This window comes from Castanea sativa, chromosome 12 (genome assembly GCF_040712315.1).
Source record: "Castanea sativa cultivar Marrone di Chiusa Pesio chromosome 12, ASM4071231v1".
Classification (NCBI taxonomy): domain Eukaryota; kingdom Viridiplantae; phylum Streptophyta; class Magnoliopsida; order Fagales; family Fagaceae; genus Castanea; species Castanea sativa.
In genome coordinates this window covers 1,369,121-1,390,365 of record NC_134024.1, presented here as the reverse complement: position 1 = coordinate 1,390,365, position 21,245 = coordinate 1,369,121, and the positions used below count along the sequence as shown (strand labels likewise).

The 21,245-nt window shown below is 33.3% G+C and overlaps 2 protein-coding genes across 2 annotated transcripts; both read left to right on the top strand.

Annotated features, from left to right (window-relative positions):
- Positions 1 to 7,940: 7,940 nt before the first annotated feature.
- On the top strand, positions 7,941 to 11,035 carry LOC142619439 (GDSL esterase/lipase At1g71250). The gene is made up of 6 exons (XM_075792536.1): positions 7,941 to 8,217; positions 8,413 to 8,434; positions 9,019 to 9,196; positions 9,333 to 9,578; positions 9,761 to 10,016; positions 10,636 to 11,035. Exons 1-6 carry the CDS (start codon positions 7,941 to 7,943, stop codon positions 10,857 to 10,859), a joined length of 1,203 nt encoding a protein of 400 aa, XP_075648651.1. The 3' UTR covers positions 10,860 to 11,035.
- Positions 11,036 to 12,773: 1,738 nt separating this feature from the next.
- LOC142620911 (DNA repair RAD52-like protein 1, mitochondrial) lies at positions 12,774 to 15,384 on the top strand. The gene is made up of 4 exons (XM_075794219.1): positions 12,774 to 13,209; positions 13,310 to 13,347; positions 13,461 to 13,555; positions 14,858 to 15,384. The coding sequence occupies exons 1-4, from the start codon at positions 12,893 to 12,895 to the stop codon at positions 14,999 to 15,001; spliced, it is 594 nt and encodes a 197-aa protein (XP_075650334.1). The 5' UTR covers positions 12,774 to 12,892; the 3' UTR covers positions 15,002 to 15,384.
- The last annotated feature ends 5,861 nt before the right edge of the window (positions 15,385 to 21,245 follow it).

The window sequence follows — 21,245 nt, the reverse complement described above, 5'->3', positions numbered from 1 at the left end:
GATAGTGGCAAACATTGAATTTATAGTTCCCGTAAACATTGGCTTTGGCGGCCCTTAAAATCGCCAGTATGTGAAGGCCACTTTTTGTTTTGACAACAGTACAACACGCATGGCCTGTAACCCTTTCTACGTAGTAACTAGTATCTACTATCTACTATGAATTGAACTACCTAGCTAGCTAGCTACTATTTCGTACCTAGATTAAGCGCTTACCATAAGCTTTCTTTTTTGTGAAAACAATAAAATTCTCGGAGCCTCTTATGGTCTAGGCTGACGCTTTCGCTAGGCAGTACAGTAGGCACCAGACCACTTGGGTAATCATCCACGGATCCCAAGTGGAAGGTCTTTTGCTTTGTTTTGTTTTTTTTTTTTTTGGATAGACTAGGTAATATATTAAAAACTAGGTGGTATCTTTGTGATCTTGGGTCCAGTTAGTCAAAATGTAAAAGGGAAGCAATTATAGAGGGAAGGGACTCAAAAATAACAAAATCATCCTCTATGTTTGAACCAAATTTTCAAAAGCGTCTGCACAACAATTTGCTTCTCTATAGCAATGTTTTAGTCAAACTTGGGAAACGTTCTTATTAAGTTCCTGCAATCATTAATAAGAGAAGAGAATTCTCCATTAGTACTAGTGTGGCATAACAAGGAAATAGCTGCACAGGCATCAATATCAATTTCCACCGTAGTCATAGAGAGGCTACAACAACGAGCCAACCCATCTCTCACAGCCCAGAGTTCAACAACAATGCTGGACGTGAAGCCAATAGCCCTGGCAAATCCAGATACCCAATTCCCATTGCAGTCATGTATGATGCCTCCACCCCCTACCAGCCCGGGCTTTCCCAGAGCAGACCCATCTGTATTTAGTTTAATCTAGTTCAGTGGTGGCTTCACCCAACCAACAGCAATAGTGGAGCCAGTCTTAGGTCCAGTGTGAATAAGAATGCAAAACCAATATTTATATACCTGCATCTCTACAACTAAGGGTCATCAACTAAGGGTTATCTTTTGCTTCCTCGAAACTACCAAGATTAATTTGCTCCTCTCTCTATCTTAAAGATATTTGGTTTTCTTGTCGAATAAGTAGTGATCTTGAACTAATAAGATGCCCGGATTAAGGTGCTACCAAATTACAGTTTCGAATTTTCTTTCAATAATTTATTTATACATATACTCTTGTTAGATATATATACGTATGTAATTCGATGAAGATCAAACATCAAATACTAAGGAATGATGATGCCTTGGCTTTGGCTAATTAGAACACGTACTATAGTTGAAATACAGCACTTTTGGGACTTTACTTCAAAATATCTTCTTCTTTGTAACCAAGCAAATTCATGATTATCAATTGTGTTAACCCTAGCTAGTATGAATTTCAAAACCACATTACTCTCGCTTTAAAACGTGCTTCCGTGGAAACACACGACCAAAGAACTCAAAAATAAATATTTGGTAAAGTAATTATATCCTTTATTATTCAACCGACCAAGCGACCAAATCTCTCTAAAATCCACTTTAATTTGCTAAAATAATTATTTACTTTTTGAAGAAAAGTAATAGAAGTTTCCTCCCTAGGAAAGGGTTCAAAACTCAAAAGAAGTAGCTAGGTCGGTGGGATTAGTTGGGTGAGTCAAATAAGCTAGAATTTGTAAATGTAGGTAAAAAGTGCCATACACACGATAGCCACACACTACTCTGTTTTCTTTTCTTTTCTTTTTTTTGGTTACATAAATAAATTATTTAAGTACCTTAAATGTATTACTATAACAACCAAGTTATTTAATTCAGAAATTAAAATTAAACATAATTTAAAAAAAAATTAATTTATATTATTTTATTAAACAACTTAATTTTATTCATGTAGAATACCATGTCAGCTGTATTTTAAAAAGAATAATGTTAAAGATACAAACTATTTTACAATTTTTTTTACAAACGATTGATATAGTGAATGATAATTGGTAAATGAAAAAATGATATTAATAGTGGGTCTAGATGAAAACCTATAAGAAGTTGGTCACATCAATATTTTGTAAAACTATTATAAAATAGTTTGTGTCTGTAGCATTACTCTTCTAAAAATGTATAGTAATAGTTATTGCATATATATATATATATATATATATATATATATATATATATATAAAATCTTAGGCGTACTTTGTTGCTGATCTGATCGTGGCCAAAGACCATAAAATGTCCCTAAACAATTACGGGAAAATCTTTAGAGGGAACAATTACAAGTGTGTGTGTGTATGGACATTTTATGGTCTTTGGCCACAATCAGATCAGCAACAAAGTACGCCTAAGATTTGGCTCAAGCATCATTTCATTATCTCCCCACTTATGATTTGCTTAATTAAAAAGTATGGGTGATCATAAATCATAAAGCACACAAGAAGTGTCTCAAGCCCCTATTAGCCTATGCATGCCACATGGCACAGTTTTATAGACATAATAATAATAGAGCAGTCGATGTGTCAACTTTTAATTTGTGTTTGCACACACAATGCTTGTGAGTGGGAGACAAACATTCCCTACTGCCCAATTTTATCTAACTAATTAATAAGTGTGGGTGTGGGTTTAGAATATAATATATATATCTTTAGATTACTTTGTTTCATATCATTTTGTGTACTTTGGATACAAATTGATAAAAGTTTACAACCCGATCCTTAATTTGGTATAGTTTTTTTTTTTAAATCTTTTTTAATAATAATAATAATAACAATTCGGTAGGAAATAAACATATATATGTTTTTTTTTCCAGAAAGTTGGTGCTAATTGTCTTGTTCTTTTTTTAATGTCCTATACGTTTTGTACAGGCTATCCTCTTCAAAATAATTAAATAATCAAAGCTGGGATGAGATGAAAATTAAACGGGAGTGGGCAGAAAAGAAAGATTACAGTCTCCTTTTTTTAGTGGCTTGATGAAAACTTTTTTTTTTGGGTGAGAATCTGCTTGATGAAATCTTTAAAAGGAAGATTACGGACATAATTATAACCAAACTATGGTATGCATTTTGACTTTTACTTCACCTATAAAGAAAAGTGTTTCGAATTTTGATTTGAGATAATAGCCGTGTGTCAAGCACATTATTTATTTTTTTTGTTAGCAAAATAAATAAATAAATAATGTACTCTCATTCTTAAATGGCGATTTTTTTCCCTTTATATTCCCCTCCCAAAAAAGAAATTTTGGTTCTATTTTTAATTGACTACTTGATTATATGTCTTTTTTTTTTTCTTTTTTTCTTTTTTTCTATTTTATCCAAAGTCATACTCCCTTCTACCTCTATATTCTTCTCCAAAATGAGCCATCGCTTATATTCAGGACTTACACTTTCCACTTGTTGCTTCCTCGTTGAGCCTAGGTGATACTTGTCAAAGTAATAATAAGTCCCAAAAACCTTTGGTAACCTCTTCGAAGTAACTATACCAAATTTGACTATGTCAATGCATGTCATGCGTTTTTGCTACAGACGCTAGCTACCTTAATTAATTGACTATTTCCACTCTTTCTTTAACCACTTTGCATTTCATTAGATTTTCATGTTACTCCACTCGTTACATATTAGCATTCCAAGCATTAGTTCTGGTTTTTAATTACCTTCACCTTTCTAGTCGTATTTTTCTCGTTTTGCCACTTTTCGTGCTTTGAGAAGATTTATTTAACCAAACAACATTAATGACCTGATCTAGTGGGGGAAAATATTGTTAGAATATATGTTATATATATACACACAAACCATTGGTTGAGTAAATAGAATTTTTTATTTGGTTAATAGTAATTAAAATAATTAAAATAACATTTTTAGATTCCATTGGTTTAAGTTTTTAGGTAGAAATGATATTGGTTTCCCCATCTATTGTTTCAAATTTGGAAGCCATTTATCATGGAAGTTATATATGCCTCCAGTTATCAAATCTATATCAAATCCTCCAGTTCCAATAAGAATATGAAGCTTGGTGGTCCTTAACATATTTTATTTTGTGTTTGTGTTAACTGTTATGATCCCACTTGTATGTGCATATTGCGTGGATGTAACTCTTTGTCTGCAAGAGAGGGAGAGATTTTTCTTGATCCAGCAATTATTACTTTGAAGAAGATCGAAGAAGACACTTTAAAGAAAATAGTGACGCTTCCCCATTTTTAACCCCACGTTTGAAATTGGTTCAAATTAATATATATCTAAATATTAATTCTTCCAAGTCTCCATACAATGAAGTCGGGCGAAGAACAACAAGGCTTCATCATCCTTAACCAGTCCTTCAAAATCATATTAGAAAGTGGCCTTCTTATTCATAAAGATAAGGACACTCAAACTGCTACTTCTACTATTCTAGCTACTTCCTTATATACCTCAGAATTTATGTTGTGATGAAAAATCTGTCACAGTAACACAATAAGACTAGGAAGATCCCTGGCTTAATGACTGCCCTGACATTATAAAGTCATCGGTCTAATAAAACAAATAGTATTATTGGTATGATTATATAAATGTAATGTTGTATCTCAGAAAAAATAACAATTAAATTCAAAAAGTTTCAAGTTTCCAGCTACATCTACCACATTATCAATTCAAGAGATTTTCAAGATGTCTTATAAGTAGGAAATGAAATAGTCTAGCAAAAAAGATTATGACAAGTTGAAAAAAAAAATTATCAACAATGATAGACACAACAAATTTCATAATTTCACATGTTTAAGTGAGATTATAAAAGCATCCATATTTGTGGAGCTATTTTTTTTAGATATTGGGCACCACAAAAGCTACTTTATCTATTTTACCTTCTCGTTTTACAAAACATTCAACATCAGTAGTTTTATTTTAACTTTTTAGACAATAAAATAATGTAACCACTACAACAAAATAATATTTCATTAAATAGCCAAAAAAACACCACAATCACCATCTAAAGCCATTGAAGAACCAAAGAAGAAGAACAAGAAAAGAGAGCAGGAAAACCAAAAAAAAAACTAGTAGAACAGCCAAAAAAAACACCACAACCACCATCTAAAGCCATGGAAGAACCATCAAAGAAGAACAAAAAAAGAGAGCAAAAAAAAAAAAAAACTAAAACTAAGAAAAATTAAAAAAAACTAGCAGAGCTATGGGCAAAAACCAACCTAAATCAAAAGCACAAACCGAAACTCATGCCCGAAACACAAACACTGCCCGAAACTCAGCCCGAAATCCACGCCAAAATCCATACCGAAACACAAACACAAACATTGAAATCCATACCAAAACACAAACACAAAGCCGAAAATGGGCCAACAATAAAGGCTTGGGGCTTGGGGCTTGGAGCTTGTATCAGCGACGAGTTGAGGGAAAAAAAATAGTTGGAGGTAGGCACGAATGGAGAAGAGAGAACAAAACTCGTTTGGGGGAAATGAATAGAGCCTGTGTAATGGGAAGAGAAAAGAAAAAAGAAAGAAAAAAAAAAGGAAAAAAACATTATTTTAATGGAAAGTTTAATAAAATATATATATTTTTAGTTTCTTGCTATAGTGCACAGCCATCTATGGTTGTGCACCGTAGATGATGAGCTAAAATTTTTAAGTTTAGCACCACCAATGCTGGTGTTCTAATTAGCGTAATATCAATTTTAAATTGCATCGCATCTAACATCACTTCTATTCTATTGGACACCAACCACAATGTAAAATAGTGTATTTACTCACAAAGTTGTGATGTGTTGGAACTGAACACATCTGAAGCCTTCAGTTTGCATGCCAAGTGGAGTCGTGCAAGAAAAGGATGTCCAAACAACCAACCTTAAAACTTGTTTTAGAATTACAACAATTTTCCAACTATCTGAAATGACAAGTTGTTGAACCATACAACATTACAACTCCAAACAAATAAAACATAGTTTTGAGGGAATGAATAACATTGTTTTACAGACCACCTTCAAGATGACAAATTAAGAAACAGAGAATTCAACCAGAATAATGGTGCCCATGGAAAATAAAAATCAGGACCAATAACCTCAGCTAGCTTCACCTTCTTTTTTTTTCTTTCTCATATTGTATGTGATAAAATCATTAATCATATAATGCTAAAAGATGGTTTTAATTAACATTTTACCTCTATTTCAGTTCTTACCTCACATAATTGGGTCGGGAGACCATTTATGTTACCACTTATACGTGTAAAAGAATGAAGTGAAAGTTTGTGTCAAATCAGATGTCTCATTTCACCATTATTTGAGGACTAGCCTATCTATGAGTATCCTAAGCGAAGCACAAATGCCATATAATGCTCTTATTCTTTGCTACAATACCTGCACTGGCATTGATGAGTTTGACCCTTAAAGGAAGGCTTCTTTAGAATGGTGATAAATTCAACTTGAATGATAGTGGCCATCGCATGACATGAGTCTCCATGTCTTTGTGGGCATCACATAACATCTCAGTCTCAGTCACTCTTAGCTTAAAGATTATAACTATATCAATCAAAGAATATTTGATATGTCATAGCTGTCATCATAGTTATCCTATTCAATGAAGAGGGATTTCATTGATTATGCACCTTGATTTCTCTTAGTGGGGCATGGCTGTTTGCCCTTAAGAATCTTATATATACAAATATGTTCGAATATAAAGTTGTATATCCATTTTATTTAGGATCGAAAATTAACATATGATTGCCCTAAGAAAACTTGAGCTCTATTGGAGATCTAGATATCACATTGATTAACCTCAAGAATATTATCTATAACATATAATTGCTCTTTGCCAGTTTCCCTTGACAAGTTTCTTCTTGCTAAGGCCATTTCAGAGGTACTAGTCCTCCATTTTCTGTTTTTTTTTTTTTTTTGTAACTAATTTTATTATATCAAAAGGTTTGTAATGGATTTAATTTCTTTTGGTTTTAGAAACTAATCAAGTATAAATTAGGAATTGAACAATTTGAATTTATCTATCTTTATGTTTTTCAATATTAATCAGTGGTGTAGTGACCATATTTTATTTAGGCTTTATTTTATTTGAGGAATGGATCACCAAGCTTAATCTATTTTTTTTTTAAATAGTACAATAAACTTTTAATTTACAGGCTTCATACTAATAACTTTTATGATTAGATTCAAGATAACATATTAGTGAACTTTGGATTATAAAATTAATAGTTCATGAATTATTTAAATTCTATTTTTAAATATTTTAGTTTCTTTCTTAATTTATTATGTTTGTCTTATTTGTATTGAAATGATGGACAGAAGAAAAAAAGAATATACTCAAATAAAAAAATTTACATGAAAAATATGAGTAATGTTTAGGACACAACTTTATATATAATTTTGTGTCATAATTTGTCACATGGTAAATTGTGAGTGGAAAAAATACGATGATAAGAGTAACACAACATTGTGCACAAAGTTGTGTCATGAGCATTAGTTGAAAAATATATTTATCAGTTAACTTGTCCCAACCCGTCAAACACTGGTTATTAATTTTTGCAACGTTTTTCAGTCTGACACAGCCAATCAAAGCATAGGTGAAACGCGACCAGTGATATAGTGAATGTTCTGTATGTTCTACTAACGCTTAATCTAGAACGCTGAGGAAGACCAATAGAAAGCCTTTTCATGCGTCTTTGCTGATGGTCTGGAGAAAGCTTTACATTAGCAATGCAAATACTTGCATAAAAAGACATCGAAAACCTAGAAACAGTCAAACCGAACGTTAAAAAGAGAGCCCTAAAGTAAGGATAAAAGGTATACACAAACGCAACATATCATGGCATGGGAGTTCCTTACTTACATCATCTAATTAGCCGTTTCAAAATGGAAAATCACCTCCCCTAGCTAGCTCCAAGTCTCATCACCTACCTTTTATATATACATGCATCTTCGATCAGAGTCTGTATCATTATTATTATTATTATTCAGTTTTTACTCTTTTCATCATCGATCTGGAAATAATAATGAAGCAACAAGTAGAGAAAATGGTTAAAATTTCCAATCTAATGCTGTGGCTGTGGGTCACTGTGATTCTTATGAAGATGCAGTGCTCAAATGGGGCAGCTGTCGCGGGACGACAGGTTGCAGCTTTGTTTGTGTTCGGAGATTCCTTGGTTGATGTTGGTAACAACAACTTCCTTAGCTCCTTAGCTAAGGCCAATTACTATCCATATGGCATTGATTTCACTACTGGCCCTTCTGGGAGATTTACCAATGGCGAAACCTTTGTTGATATGCTTGGTAACTTTCTTCAGCCTTGTTACTAATAATTAATTATTGTGATACGCACCAAATGGATTAGATTGTCATTGTATGAGTGTTGGATCTCACCAAATGATATAATATATCAGGCATTATTAGGTTGATTTAGATTATAAACAATTATGAGAAATTTTAAATATAATTTTTGGCTAATTCTTTTGGCATATTACACAGATGAAGCTAACGCTAATATGAGGTTTAGAAGCGAATACAAGGAATTTTAGTTGTTAGTCTTTTTGTGAGTATAATGAAGATATGGCTAATACTAACGCTCTATTTGTTTCAATAATGATATTTTCTAGAAAATGAGTCATCTTTCAAGAAGCATTTTTTATAAAACTATCTCATTTTTCAATATTTGGTAGCAACTATGAATAAGTTGAAAAACAAACTCCTAACTTCCCTTATTTAGTTTATTGTAAGATAGAGTTGTTTTCTAAAAAACAGTTAATGGAAAATAATCTCTAAAAATAAGTCATATCTTTTATGTTAACTAAAGATAGTTTTCTTTTTGACTCATCTTTTTTTATACTATCAAATAACTATCTTTACATAAAGTTTTCCGAGCGTTAGACCATATAATATTATTTAAAGTGACATCTTCGTCATCCCTGATAAATTTCTCAGATTGTGACAATGATATCATATAAAATTGTTATATATAAATATATGTATGTATCTTTGTTGTCCCCCACCTTTGATATACCATCTGATGTGATCAGCCTATATCGACAGTGATCAATATAGCTATCATTTAGAATAAAAGCTTTTATTGACTAGAAGAACAAGTATGAGCGAAGCTCATTTTGGCGTGAATTTTTGGTTGGCAGGGAGGATGTTGGGGATTCCATATCTTCCAGCTTTCGCAGATCCCGCCACAGTTGGTACCCGAGTTCTTAACGGAGTTAATTATGCTTCAGCAGCTGGTGGCATCCTTGATGAGACCGGCCGACACTATGTACTTCAATTAATTATTAGCAACTTTCTATATATTTAATTTTAAAAACATAAAATTATTAATAATAAAAGACAGTTTGTATGTAATAAACAAAATTCTCTTCAAAAATTATACTTTTGCTGTAATTGTGATGCAGGGACAACGGTTCAGCCTGAGCCAGCAAGTGGTGAATTTCCAGTCCATCACATTAAATCAATTAAGAACACTAATGAATGGGACGAACCTGAGCCAATATTTGGCAAAATCGATAGCAATATTGGTGTTTGGAAGCAATGACTACCTCAACAACTACCTCATGCCATCCCTCTATGCTTCCAGCTCCATCTATAGCCCCCCAGCTTATGCAAACCTTCTACTCAATCGCTATACCCAACAAATTTTGGTATATGTCACTATTTTATTTTCTCTATCTTTTTTCTCTTTTATAAATTCAATGAATCATTTAGAATATATATATGGGTCTTTATAAACACAATAATTAATAGTTTAGAGACTTTAACCTTAATTTGTGTGGCATTAGAGAACAATTAATTTAAATGAAATAATTCGTTGCATGCATTGCAGGCACTGTACAGTATGGGATTCAAGAAGTTCTTACTAACAGGAGTGGGACCGCTTGGTTGCATCCCATACCAGAGAGCTAGTGGTCAAGCCCAGCCAGGAAGGTGTGTGGATCATGTGAATCAGATTCTTGGTACCTTCAATGAAGGGCTTAGATCGCTGGTCACTCAGCTCAATGCCAACCACCCTAGTGCAATGTTTCTTTATGGCAATGCTTATACTACTTTTGGTGACATCATTAATAGCCCTGCCACTTATGGTAAGTAAATTACTAGCTATCAATAAGCAAAGAAAGGCATTAGATTTTATTCAATTTTTGAACACAAATTAAAATGCTATTGCTATATATGTACACATAAAATCTCATTAGAGCATCCACAGCAGTGGAGCTAAAAAATTAGCTTTTTAGCTCCACCAAAAGTTACTTTATCTATTTTACCTATACATATCTACACACATACTGCAGCAGTGGATCTATTTTAGCTTTCAACACAATAAAATAATATAAACATCACAATAAAATAATATATCCCACAACTCAAAAAACATTCACAACACCAACTACAATAAAATAATATTTTTTTTGTTTAGCTCTCATGAACAGTGCACATCTATCTATAGATGTGCACTGCTCATTAAAGCTAAAAAAAAATAGATTTAGCTCCACTGCTGGAGCATGCTTTTCGGTGTTTGAAGAGCTAAAAAATATCAATATACCAATATACCACCACTGTTGTGAGTACTCTTAGCAGTTAGCCAAACCCAATTACTTGTTTAATTTGGTGTCAGGCATAAGTCATGGTTTCAATTGTTTCTTGGACTATGTGTAAAACAGCATGTAACAAGCATTTTTAATAGCAAAAATGTCATTAATGCAGGGTTCAGCGTGGCTGACAAGGCTTGTTGTGGAATTGGAGGGACTTACTTGGGACAAATAACGTGTCTACCAATGCAAATGCCATGCCTAAACAGGAGCCAGTATGTGTTTTGGGATGCTTTCCATCCCGGAGAAGTTGCTAATGCCAACCTTGCTTGGAGGGCTTTCTCCGGTTCGCCCACTGATTGTTACCCAATCAACGTTCAACAAATGGCTCTCCTCTGATCTCAAAAACTTTTATATATTCTTGTGTTGTCATGTCATGTCATGTGAGTGTGAGTTCGTTCTTGTCTGCTACAGTATGTGAGCTATAGCGTGTGCCTGTTTTATATGTCATGTATGCATGTTCAATAATGAAGTTCAAAGTTCAGTTTGCAATTTGGCATCTATATATGCTTGTATGTGGAACTATTGTGCAGTGGAAACCATTTCCTTTTATTGTGTAACTCCCTTTCGAGACCTGCAAAGACGTTTGCTATATGTGTGATCCTAATTTATCAAGGACTCTGTCTCTATAGGCTATAATAATGAATTTATAATTATTATTTGAAGGTTCCGATGCATGCAAATTTCATATCAAATACCTTTCACAAGCAATATAATGGTCTATACGTAGACTTGTCCTATATATGAGGCTCGTATGAATTTTTTAACCCCAAAAAAAAAATGGTAAAAGAAATACATTGAATCTTTTATTTACTTATACTTTAATGGTCAAATTAGTAGTCAAGGTTTAATTTTATCAAATTAATCAAAATGAGTTGTTTCACCCAAATTTGTTAATAAATAAATTCATTTAAATATATATTTTTTAAATAAATAAATACGCATCAAACAAAAAAGATAAAGTATCTAATGAGTTTAATTTTGTAACTAAAAAAAAAAGCTTAAACGGTGTTATTTGCCACTAGATTTGAAGCGAAAGACCCAAACTCTTGTGTTTACAAAGTGAGAGATTTATGCTACGTTTGTTTTGGGTGTAAATGAATTTTGGAAAATATTTTAGACCCAGCAGCATGTTTGGTAGGACCGGTAAAATAAAGTCAAACGGAAAATCATAAACTTTGACTGTAAAATAAGCCCTTTGACTTGAAAAATATTTTACACTTCTATTTTACTTTCAAATGATTTCCAGACTCAGACATCCAAAGAGAGAGAGAGAGAGAAAGAGAGAAAGAGCACGAAGAGAGAGTAGAGAGAGTGAGATAGAGATCACGCCGTCGAACTCAGACCACCACCCCAAGCCCATATGCACCGTTGAGCTCGTGCCGATGAGATCAAGTTGAGAGATCGCACCATAGAGCTCGCATTGGAGAGATTGATCTACAAGATCACTGGTGAGATCGAGCCGCAAGATCGCGCTGTTGAGATGGCGCTGGTGAGATCGTCTCGCCGAGATCATGTCGTGAGATCGCACCCCAGATCGCATTGCCGAGATCGAACCACCACCGCCCTCTAGATCGAACTCTTTTCATCTCAATCTCGGCACCGCTTGAAGCCTGCTGCCGCTAGACCGGTCTCGTCGCCCATGACCCACCCATGACCGATCTCTCTCTTTCTAGATCTACCTCTCCCTTTCCCTCAATTTACGATCATTCTCTCTTCCTCCTCCCTCCCTCAGTTTGACCGAATGGTTTTGTTTTGAGAATGATTTTGTTTTAATTTTTGTTTCTTTAAAAGTTTATATATTGCAATTTTTTATTATAAAATTGTTTGGAAGCTGAAAAAATTGTTGAGAAAATGTGAGAACTAGTAGAAAATTTGCATTTTCAAAATGTTACCAAACACTTAAAAATTATTTTCTAATATAATTTTTAAAATGCAACCAAACACTAGAAGATATTTTCCCTTCTTGAAAATATTTTCACCTAAAATTATTTTACACTCGAAAAAAATTTTACAATGCAGCCTTATTAACGAATATTAAATCTTATGGATTAATATGAGAATTGAAAAGTGAGACTAAAATGAATCTTCATAATAAAAAAGAAAAAAGAAAGGTGATATGGTATAAAGTAGTAAAATGCAGGGCTTAATTGAAAACAGGCCTAGGCTAGGATGGGCTGGTGAATTTTTATGGGGCCTAACCGAAAACAGGAATGGCCTCCTATTTCAGTGAATAGTGAATAATCAATCCCCGCAAAAGAGGGACTTTGAAAATCTCTATCGCCTTTTGATATTTTGTTTGTCCCCTCCCCTCCCCTCAAAATTGAAAAGAAAGAGTGAAGAGGGAAAAGGGAAAAGAAAGAAAGAAAGAAATGGCGTGGGTGAGTAAGAGCATGAAAATGGGAAAATCAAGTTCAAGTTCAAGTGCTTCTCTTTTGAAATCACTGTTATGTGGTCCTCCACGCTCCTCCTCCTCCTCCTATTCAACTGCTAAAAGGCCATCTAATTCGTCTTTTAAGGAAGCCCACGACGTCGTAGCAGAAGCAGAAGAAGAGGTGGAAGCAGCAGCGAGTTCTGGAATCAGTAGGCCACTCTCTGAAATCCTAAAAGAACTGAACAAGAGAGTCCCCGATTCTCTCGTCAAAGTCCTTCGCTCCGAAAATGGCTTCTCCCTCAAATATGTTCCTTGGTTCTCTCTCTCTCTCTCTCTCTCTCTCCATCAATCTAATTTCCCACTTTTATCTTTATTTCTTATATCTATCTTTCTTTTTATTTTTGTTTTTGTGTAGGCATGTTATGAATCGGATTTTGAATTTACATGCTCCGGGTAACTAATTATTCATTTTATTTTATTTACTGTTGTTAATATTGTTCATGTTATTTTTTTCTTAAAATTAAATTAAATGAAATTATGAATTTATTTGTAAATATATAATGTAGAATGGTCGGGAGAGGTTCGAAGCATAGCGTATTCAGTTGACGCCAAGTCTGTCTCTGTTGTTTATCGTGTCACTCTCTATGGGACTGATGCTGAGGTATTATTATTATTGAGTGACATATTCGAATGTTATGTTTTTTGTCGTAATGTATAATACGATGCCAAACTGAAGGTTTCCCATTTCACAAAATAGAGCTTTAACATGTGCTTGGACCTAGCTAGAAGCTTTCAAAATTAATAAATGAACTATTTTGTATTTATTTATTTATATACAACAAATGAGATAGTCTAGACTATAGAGAGGGAACTTGAATAGCTGCAAACTCATTATTTCTTTCTTTTCATTGCTAATGCTAGCTTACACATGCCTCTTATACTCACACCACCATTCACCATTCACCATACTCGATCTCCATCTCATTATTGAGGGAGGAGCAATTAGTGTGTCATTTGAGGCTGCGCTACACCTCGTTGTCCAACCTACCTAATTTGTCTTCAAATTTAATTTCAAAGCTTTCATTAAGCACCAAATACTAAAGATTTAGATTAGAACCTGATTTTCCTTTATCAAAAATAAACTCATCATGGTAAGAATGACATTTGCATCTAGTATTAAGGGAGAATAATCGGACAAATTTAGAGCTTGCAAGCCATTTTCTTGATCACTGCACTTCTTTTCCCATTAATTTTTTTTTCCCTTCTTCTAACTGAAAGCGCAAGATAGAGAAAATAACAATGATAACTTCTGTATATTCATCACTTATGAATTACATAATCTACCTTCCATTTATAGAGGAGACTTTACCCCTGAAGAATATCACATGGGATAAATGAAAATGAAATAACTAATATATAACAAACTGCAACTACTTCAACAACACTTTGTTACAACTGAAATCTAACTTCAATGCTAAAGCCCATGGACAAAGCTAATCCCCACCTATAGTCAACTTTTGATGGTTAATATCTGGACTGCTGCTGCATTGAGCACAAGATGCAGGGCTTTTCTGCACTGTTGCATTGTTTACTGAACTGCTGATGTGTTCTGCACTGTTAGAATGCTTGCCTGATATGCTGCCATGTTTTCTCTCTCTCTCTCTCTCTCTCTCTCTCTCTTAACTAACATACTTCTAGTTGATAATCTTTATTTCATATGACTGTATTTGCATTCAACATGAAGACAATAGCAAGTTGGTTTACTTATTCTTAGGGCTTTCCACAAATGTCCTGTTAGCTGAAGCCTTAAGGAAGTGTTCACCTTTTCTCTATAGAAAGTCTTGTGATAATTTCACCGAAAATAAAGATATGTGTTCAGTTGCTTTATTAGTGGTGGAAGAGAGAAAAAGAGATTCCACAAAAGAGAGGAGCTGACATTTTTTTTTTCTCATGCTTCCACAAGATATACAGGGAATCAACAGGAACTGCTTCAGTTGATGACACAAGTTATGGGGATCCTGTACAAAAAGCAGAAGCAATGGCATTTCGTCGAGCTTGTGCACGCTTTGGGCTTGGGCTTCATCTATACCACGAGGATATGTCTTAGCAAGAAGTTAGGCTTGTGCAATGCAAGTCCAAATTGTATCTTTTTTGATGTCGGGGAAATCGTGCTAGATGTGGATTGGTTCTTTTTGTTGTCGGGGTCAAGATGATGGTTTTGGAAAGCTGAAGAAGCAGCCTATTTTGAATCTAGCAGACAACTGTTATTGAAGCATCTGCCCGTGTTTAATTTAGCAGTTGTTTAGCAGTTTGTGGTTGGAAATATTATCTTGTGAAGCGATTTAAACTCCTAATATATCCAGTATCTTTTGTAGTCATTGTAGAATCGCTCAATCAGATGAATGTGAGCATATTTTGCTTCCTTAACATGTTCACTCAAGCAGTTTTCCTGAACATTCTCAACCAACAAAAAAAGGTAGATTTCCTGAATTGTTGAATAATTTCCTATAATTTTGCTGGAATTTTATTATCTGAACAAAAGTCCAATTTAGATATATATACTTATGTTGCAAATGCGTTAACCTCACTTGAGGCAGGGATGCTTTTATACTTACATGGCTAATGGCTTGATGCCAAAACAGCTTGTTTTGCTACTGTTAGTCGCTCGTTTTTTGTCCTTTGGTTCTGAAGTGTAAGTTGGTTTTTATATTTTTTTAATCCCAGAATTTAGCGGAGCATTTCATGTCCTATTTGTTATGAGTGTGATACCTAATGTTTGGTGAGAGGTGTGTTGAAAGAAGCCCAAACTCTTATCAGCCCAGATATATTTTTTGGGCTGAATCTTTTTAGACCAAAAAAGCTATGTTAATGCCTTTTTTTAAAAGGCCCACACAAAGCATATCCAATTATTTTGGGCCTATTATTTCCTTGTATCTTTTTATTATTTTCACATGGCTCAAGCAGGTGCAATTTTTTAATGAGGAATTTTGAAGGAATGTGATATGTTTTGAGATCTTACCCATGGACTCAAGAGATAGATTTTGCCAAGTGGGCTTGGACCACTTGCAAAGTCTATGAACCCATGAGCAAGTCACAAAGGAGAACCTAACTAATCTGCTGTATTTGCCCAAAATTTCAGCCTAATAACCTAAAACCATGAAAACTATTATGATCTCATTAAACGCTAATTGATGCAGTTCCTCAAATTTAGCAGGTTCTTAATGGGTCGTTTCCCCTAGAAAGTTAAGCAAAGCTAGTTAGGCCAACCAGATTAACAAAAAAATGGTAGTAAACCAGATTGTTATAATATCCAAATAGCCCACAATTCAAGGTTTCCATTCTTCCAAAAACCCAACAACCAAAAACTTCAATTCTTAATCAAAGATGGATATTAGACATGCTCGTGATCTAATTTAAAGTCTTGTCCTAAAGTCATGCATTAATAAGATTTTATCTACCTCACTAACCACATATATACTTCTAACTTAAGCCCAAGAAATAGTAAATTTCAAAGTTGCTCGTGTATATATATGGTAGTAAAAATAATGTGCTCTCTCTCTCTCTCTCTCTCTCTCTCTCTTAATTATAATAGAGCAAGGGTTATTTTTTAACTATTGTTTTCCTTTTTTAAGTTATTGCCTTTGTGTGGTTCTTCACAAGGCACCATTAACCTCTATTTTTTTTTATTTGAGTTTGACTCCGTCGTTTCTTTGAACCCAAGTTATAGGCCTAAAATTCCTTTAGTTTCACATCACAAATCAACCTCAATAAGATATCTAGTTGGATGCTTTTTAATTGGTAAGAAACAAGTCTAGCGAAACAAATTTATTCACAATTTTGATGTGATTTATTGTGATTGTTTACATAATAAAAATGTTAAAAGATATTAAGAGTCTTCTTTAATTTTACTTCTCGGTAGATGTGTCACTCACTATCTTGTCCACAAACAAAATTTTTAGTTCAATAACAATAGGAATAACTATTCTTACAATTTTAGCCACTAGTGTAGTCATCATATATCCAACCATAATGACCATCCTTAAGCGATAGTCCATCATCGAACACCATTGTATAGTGCTTCTCTATTGCACATTCTATTTTCAAGCTTCCATCTTAAACTGAGGAGATATTAAAGAGATCAAATATCAATCATAATTGAAGTTTAAATCTGTTAAATAAATAAGCACCGTCCATATTTATTTATACCTAATCCCGTATATTGTAGAATGTAGCTAGATCAATCATGTTATTTATTTGTGTGTGTATTGGTATCTCTCTGTCCTAGGAATGAAAATTCGATACTCAATCTCAATTCTAGAAGACTCCCAAAAGTTTCATCCTTAAAAGAAAGAAAGAAAAAGACTCGTACCAGAAATAATAGAAAAATGGGCAATGCTAATAATAATAATAAAAATAAAAATAAATAAATGGTACAAAACAATAGAAGGCAAGTGGGTATGAGCGAGACTGAGCTGGAAGTGGGGTCCACAGAAGATGTGGAAGGGATAAAGCTGATTGACAGGCATGTGTTACAGTCGGTCACACACACACACACACAGTGCCGTGCTTGCATTCTCCAATTCCATGTCTGTCTGGCACTTGCAGCAGCAGCAGCAGACCTCTGCTCTGCTCTCTTCCTTCTTATTTAACATTTACGGTCATCATATTATTCATCGAACCGAAGAAAAGAATTTGATTAAATTGGAAAATATATAGTATACTGTATACATAGAGACTATATATATATATATAAAAATAAATATAATAAAGAAAGAGAGAGAAAGAGAGTAGAATAGGGTGAATGTGCGTTGTCGTATGGATGATTATCACTTTTTATTTTTTGGTCAAAGAAGTTGGAGACAGCTGCCCCAACTGCCAGATCATACCCCACTCTCTTTTAGTTTCTACCCTACTCCTCACGTGTACTTTCTCCTCTGTTTTTAAAAACTAAAAACAAAAACATCCATTATTGTCCCTCTTCATCTCACGGTTATTAACTCTGGATAATATACACAGGTTAAAATAAGAACTTAAGCTCTATGTCTATGACTATTTGCTCACCTCTATGTTTATTTATTCATATCATCATATTGAAGGATTTTTGTTACGAGACGGTATTAGGTGAGACGGAGGCATGCACCCATTGTCTCACCAACATGTGAGACTCATGCGCATGGGTCTCACATGTCAGTGAGACAATGGGCGCATATTTTCATCTCACTCTAGAATTTTTCTTTTAGTACCTGCATTGGTCTCACATGTCAGTGAGACAATGGGTGCATATCCCGTCTCACCCTAGAAATTTTCTTCTGGTACCTCTCTCTCTCTCTCTCTCATGAACGATGTGAAAGGGCCCTTAATTAAAGCTCCATTTACTTTTTCCTCAAACCTAAATGCATTTGTTTCTTTCTCTTATTTCTCCACTGCCATTCGGTTCCTTTTTTTCTTTTATTTGTCGGACAAATCTATCTCACAACTATTGGAACATTGGGATGCATTGCACATCCACACCCCCAAAATTTGTAGGTGTCAAATCATAAAATCATTACCTTAAACCTTAACGTCCTCGACAAACCGACAACGTAATACTCTATATAACTGGGTTCTACCACATAACACAACCAATTATCAAATGCTCTAACTTCACTCACATCTCTCTCTCTCACTCACAATGTTTGTTATGTTATATGTAGCAGCTATATTGGGAGGGAACTCATGAAGTTACTCTCATCAAGATGTCTTCCTAATGTCAGATCCTCTATTGATGCCCTTTATTTCATTGAAAACCAGCTCCCAGCATATATAATTACTCTAACTCATCTATTTCGGCTACCTCATTAACTTCACCTCATCACATTTACTGCTCATTAACTTTTCTCAAGCAAATTATATTATCGAAATATGAAAAAATACCACCCTTTTTTTAATCTTTTTGAAAGAAATGCCATACTGGTATTATTGAGCTTAACCACTAGGTACAACATTCTATTCTTTTGTTTTTTTATATATATATATATATTCTTACAAGTGAAACCCAGAAAAATTGGATGGAAATTAGAACCAATAATTTTCACTTCATAAGCCAAAGTTTGCTGCCAATTATGTTATATATGTTGATATTCAATTTCAGTAATGCTCACACCAAAGTAGCACATTAACAGGAAAAATACATCCACTTTCTGTTTACATGCTTAATTAGAGATGCACTGTGGATAACAAGGCCAGCTCTAGGCTTAGGCCACTACTAGAAGAAAGCCCCAAAAATTCTCAAAAAAAAAAAAAGAAAAAAAAAAGAAGAAGACCCCAAATTTTGGGGGAAAATTGATATATTTAAAAAAAAATGGAGATATAAAAAAAATTAGTTTTATATTTTCCTCTACTTTTAAAAAATCTTAAAGAATTGAGTAATGTTAGAGATAATACAACTTTAAATACATGGGTCTTACCAATAGAGTAATGTTACAGTTACAAATTATTTTACAATATTTTTACAAATTATTGTTATAGCCAACTTCTTACTGGTTCTCATCTAGACCCTCCGATAACATTACTTTTTAATTTATCTATAATCATTTACTACATTATCAGTTTGTAAAAGTTTTTGTAAAAGAATTTGTATCTCTAGCATTTTCTCTGACAAATATATGTTTCACTAATCACAAGAAATAATTCAGATAGTAAAATGTTAGAAATATTATTAATTTTACTTGAAAACTTTACAAATTGATGTGACAATAATATGATATGTGGACATCAATAACCTATTAAATGCACTTTTAAATTATTTTTTGTGATTAGTGATACATCTTTGTAAGCCTCATGTTATAAAATTTATAATATCTCTAACATCATTTATTCAACTGCTTCTTTATTATCTTCTTGAGGTGTCATTAATCGCATTCATTTCTACATCGTTTGAAATTTTTTTTTAGTAAAATTTGTTATAGCTTTAGCATTTTTCCCAAAAAAAAAAGCATATTACAAAATGAAAGGAATAGATTTTTGCTATAAAAAAAATTGTGATATTAAATACTAGTTAAATATTATTTAAGTGATAACAAAAAGACCTCATTTAATTATATCGCCTTCCGTCCCTGGTGGATAACAATAATTCTGTGATATTTGTAATTAACGTAGTTATGATACTTTTAGTCACATTTTCGTCCTCTTTATTTAATTAATTAATTTAGAGATAATCCTCTTTAATTTGAGAGTTAAGACAAATTTACAACTATTAATTAATAACAACTAACCGGCAATATAATAGATGTGTCATGATGTCATCATCCCCATGGGAACATATGACAGATATATCTAGTAGGGAACCACATGATGCAATATATTACATTTACAGGCACTCAATGTAACCAAATATGTGATCCATCTCCCTTTAGCTAGCCTTAATCTTAAGTAGTACAACTTCGTTGCTGAGTAACAAGGTAAAGATTCTTGTCACTTTATCATTTTAAAACAATCAGAAAGAGATAAGAAGGTGGTGTATTGGCAGAATTGTCAGAAGGTAAAAGGATAAAGGATAAAGGATAAAAAAAGCACTTCAAATATGGAAATGCAAAAAAAAAAAAAAAAAAAAAAAAAAAAGAAGAAGAAGAAGAAGAAGAAGAAGGAAAATGAGTACTGTCTCTTTATGTAATCTAAAATTTATATAATATAATCTTATTTAAATAGAGAACTTAAATGTAGTACATTAAAGTTATATAAGTTTAATTTGTGGTAAGTAAAATAAGTTGAATAAACAAAAAGAAATAACTAACTATATACTAAGGCTGTGTTTGGATATCGCTTATTTTACTAAAAACTGAAAATACTGTAGCAAAATAATTTTTAAATGTGTGAATAGTGCCGTGGGACCTATTTCTAATGAAAATTTTGCTGAAAAAAGAGGTTTGTGGGTCTTGTAAATAGTGCACAAGACCCACTGGAAGTGCATTGGCTTTGCTAAAACGTGCTTCTCAAAAAAAAAAAAATTACGCAGACGTAGGGATAGTGCTTAAAAGCACTATCCAAACGGGTACTAAATAAGCTTAGTCTTAGTGTCCGTTTAAGAACAAATCATTTAGTTAAAACAAAAAACTTTTTACTGAAAAAGTATGGTAGATAAAGCTAAAAACTAGCTAAAATGGTACAGTGAAATCAATACATAAATGGTATAAAAAAGTGCAGTAAAACTCATGAATAGTACTAATAAAAATAAGTTAAATAGTATTAAAAAAAAAAAAATTTTCAGCCAATACTAAACACATCCTTAATTAGGCGACCCGGTTGGGATATCATATTGGTGATTGTTAACAGAAAAAAAGCAGCACATGCAATATTATATGTTTATTATATGT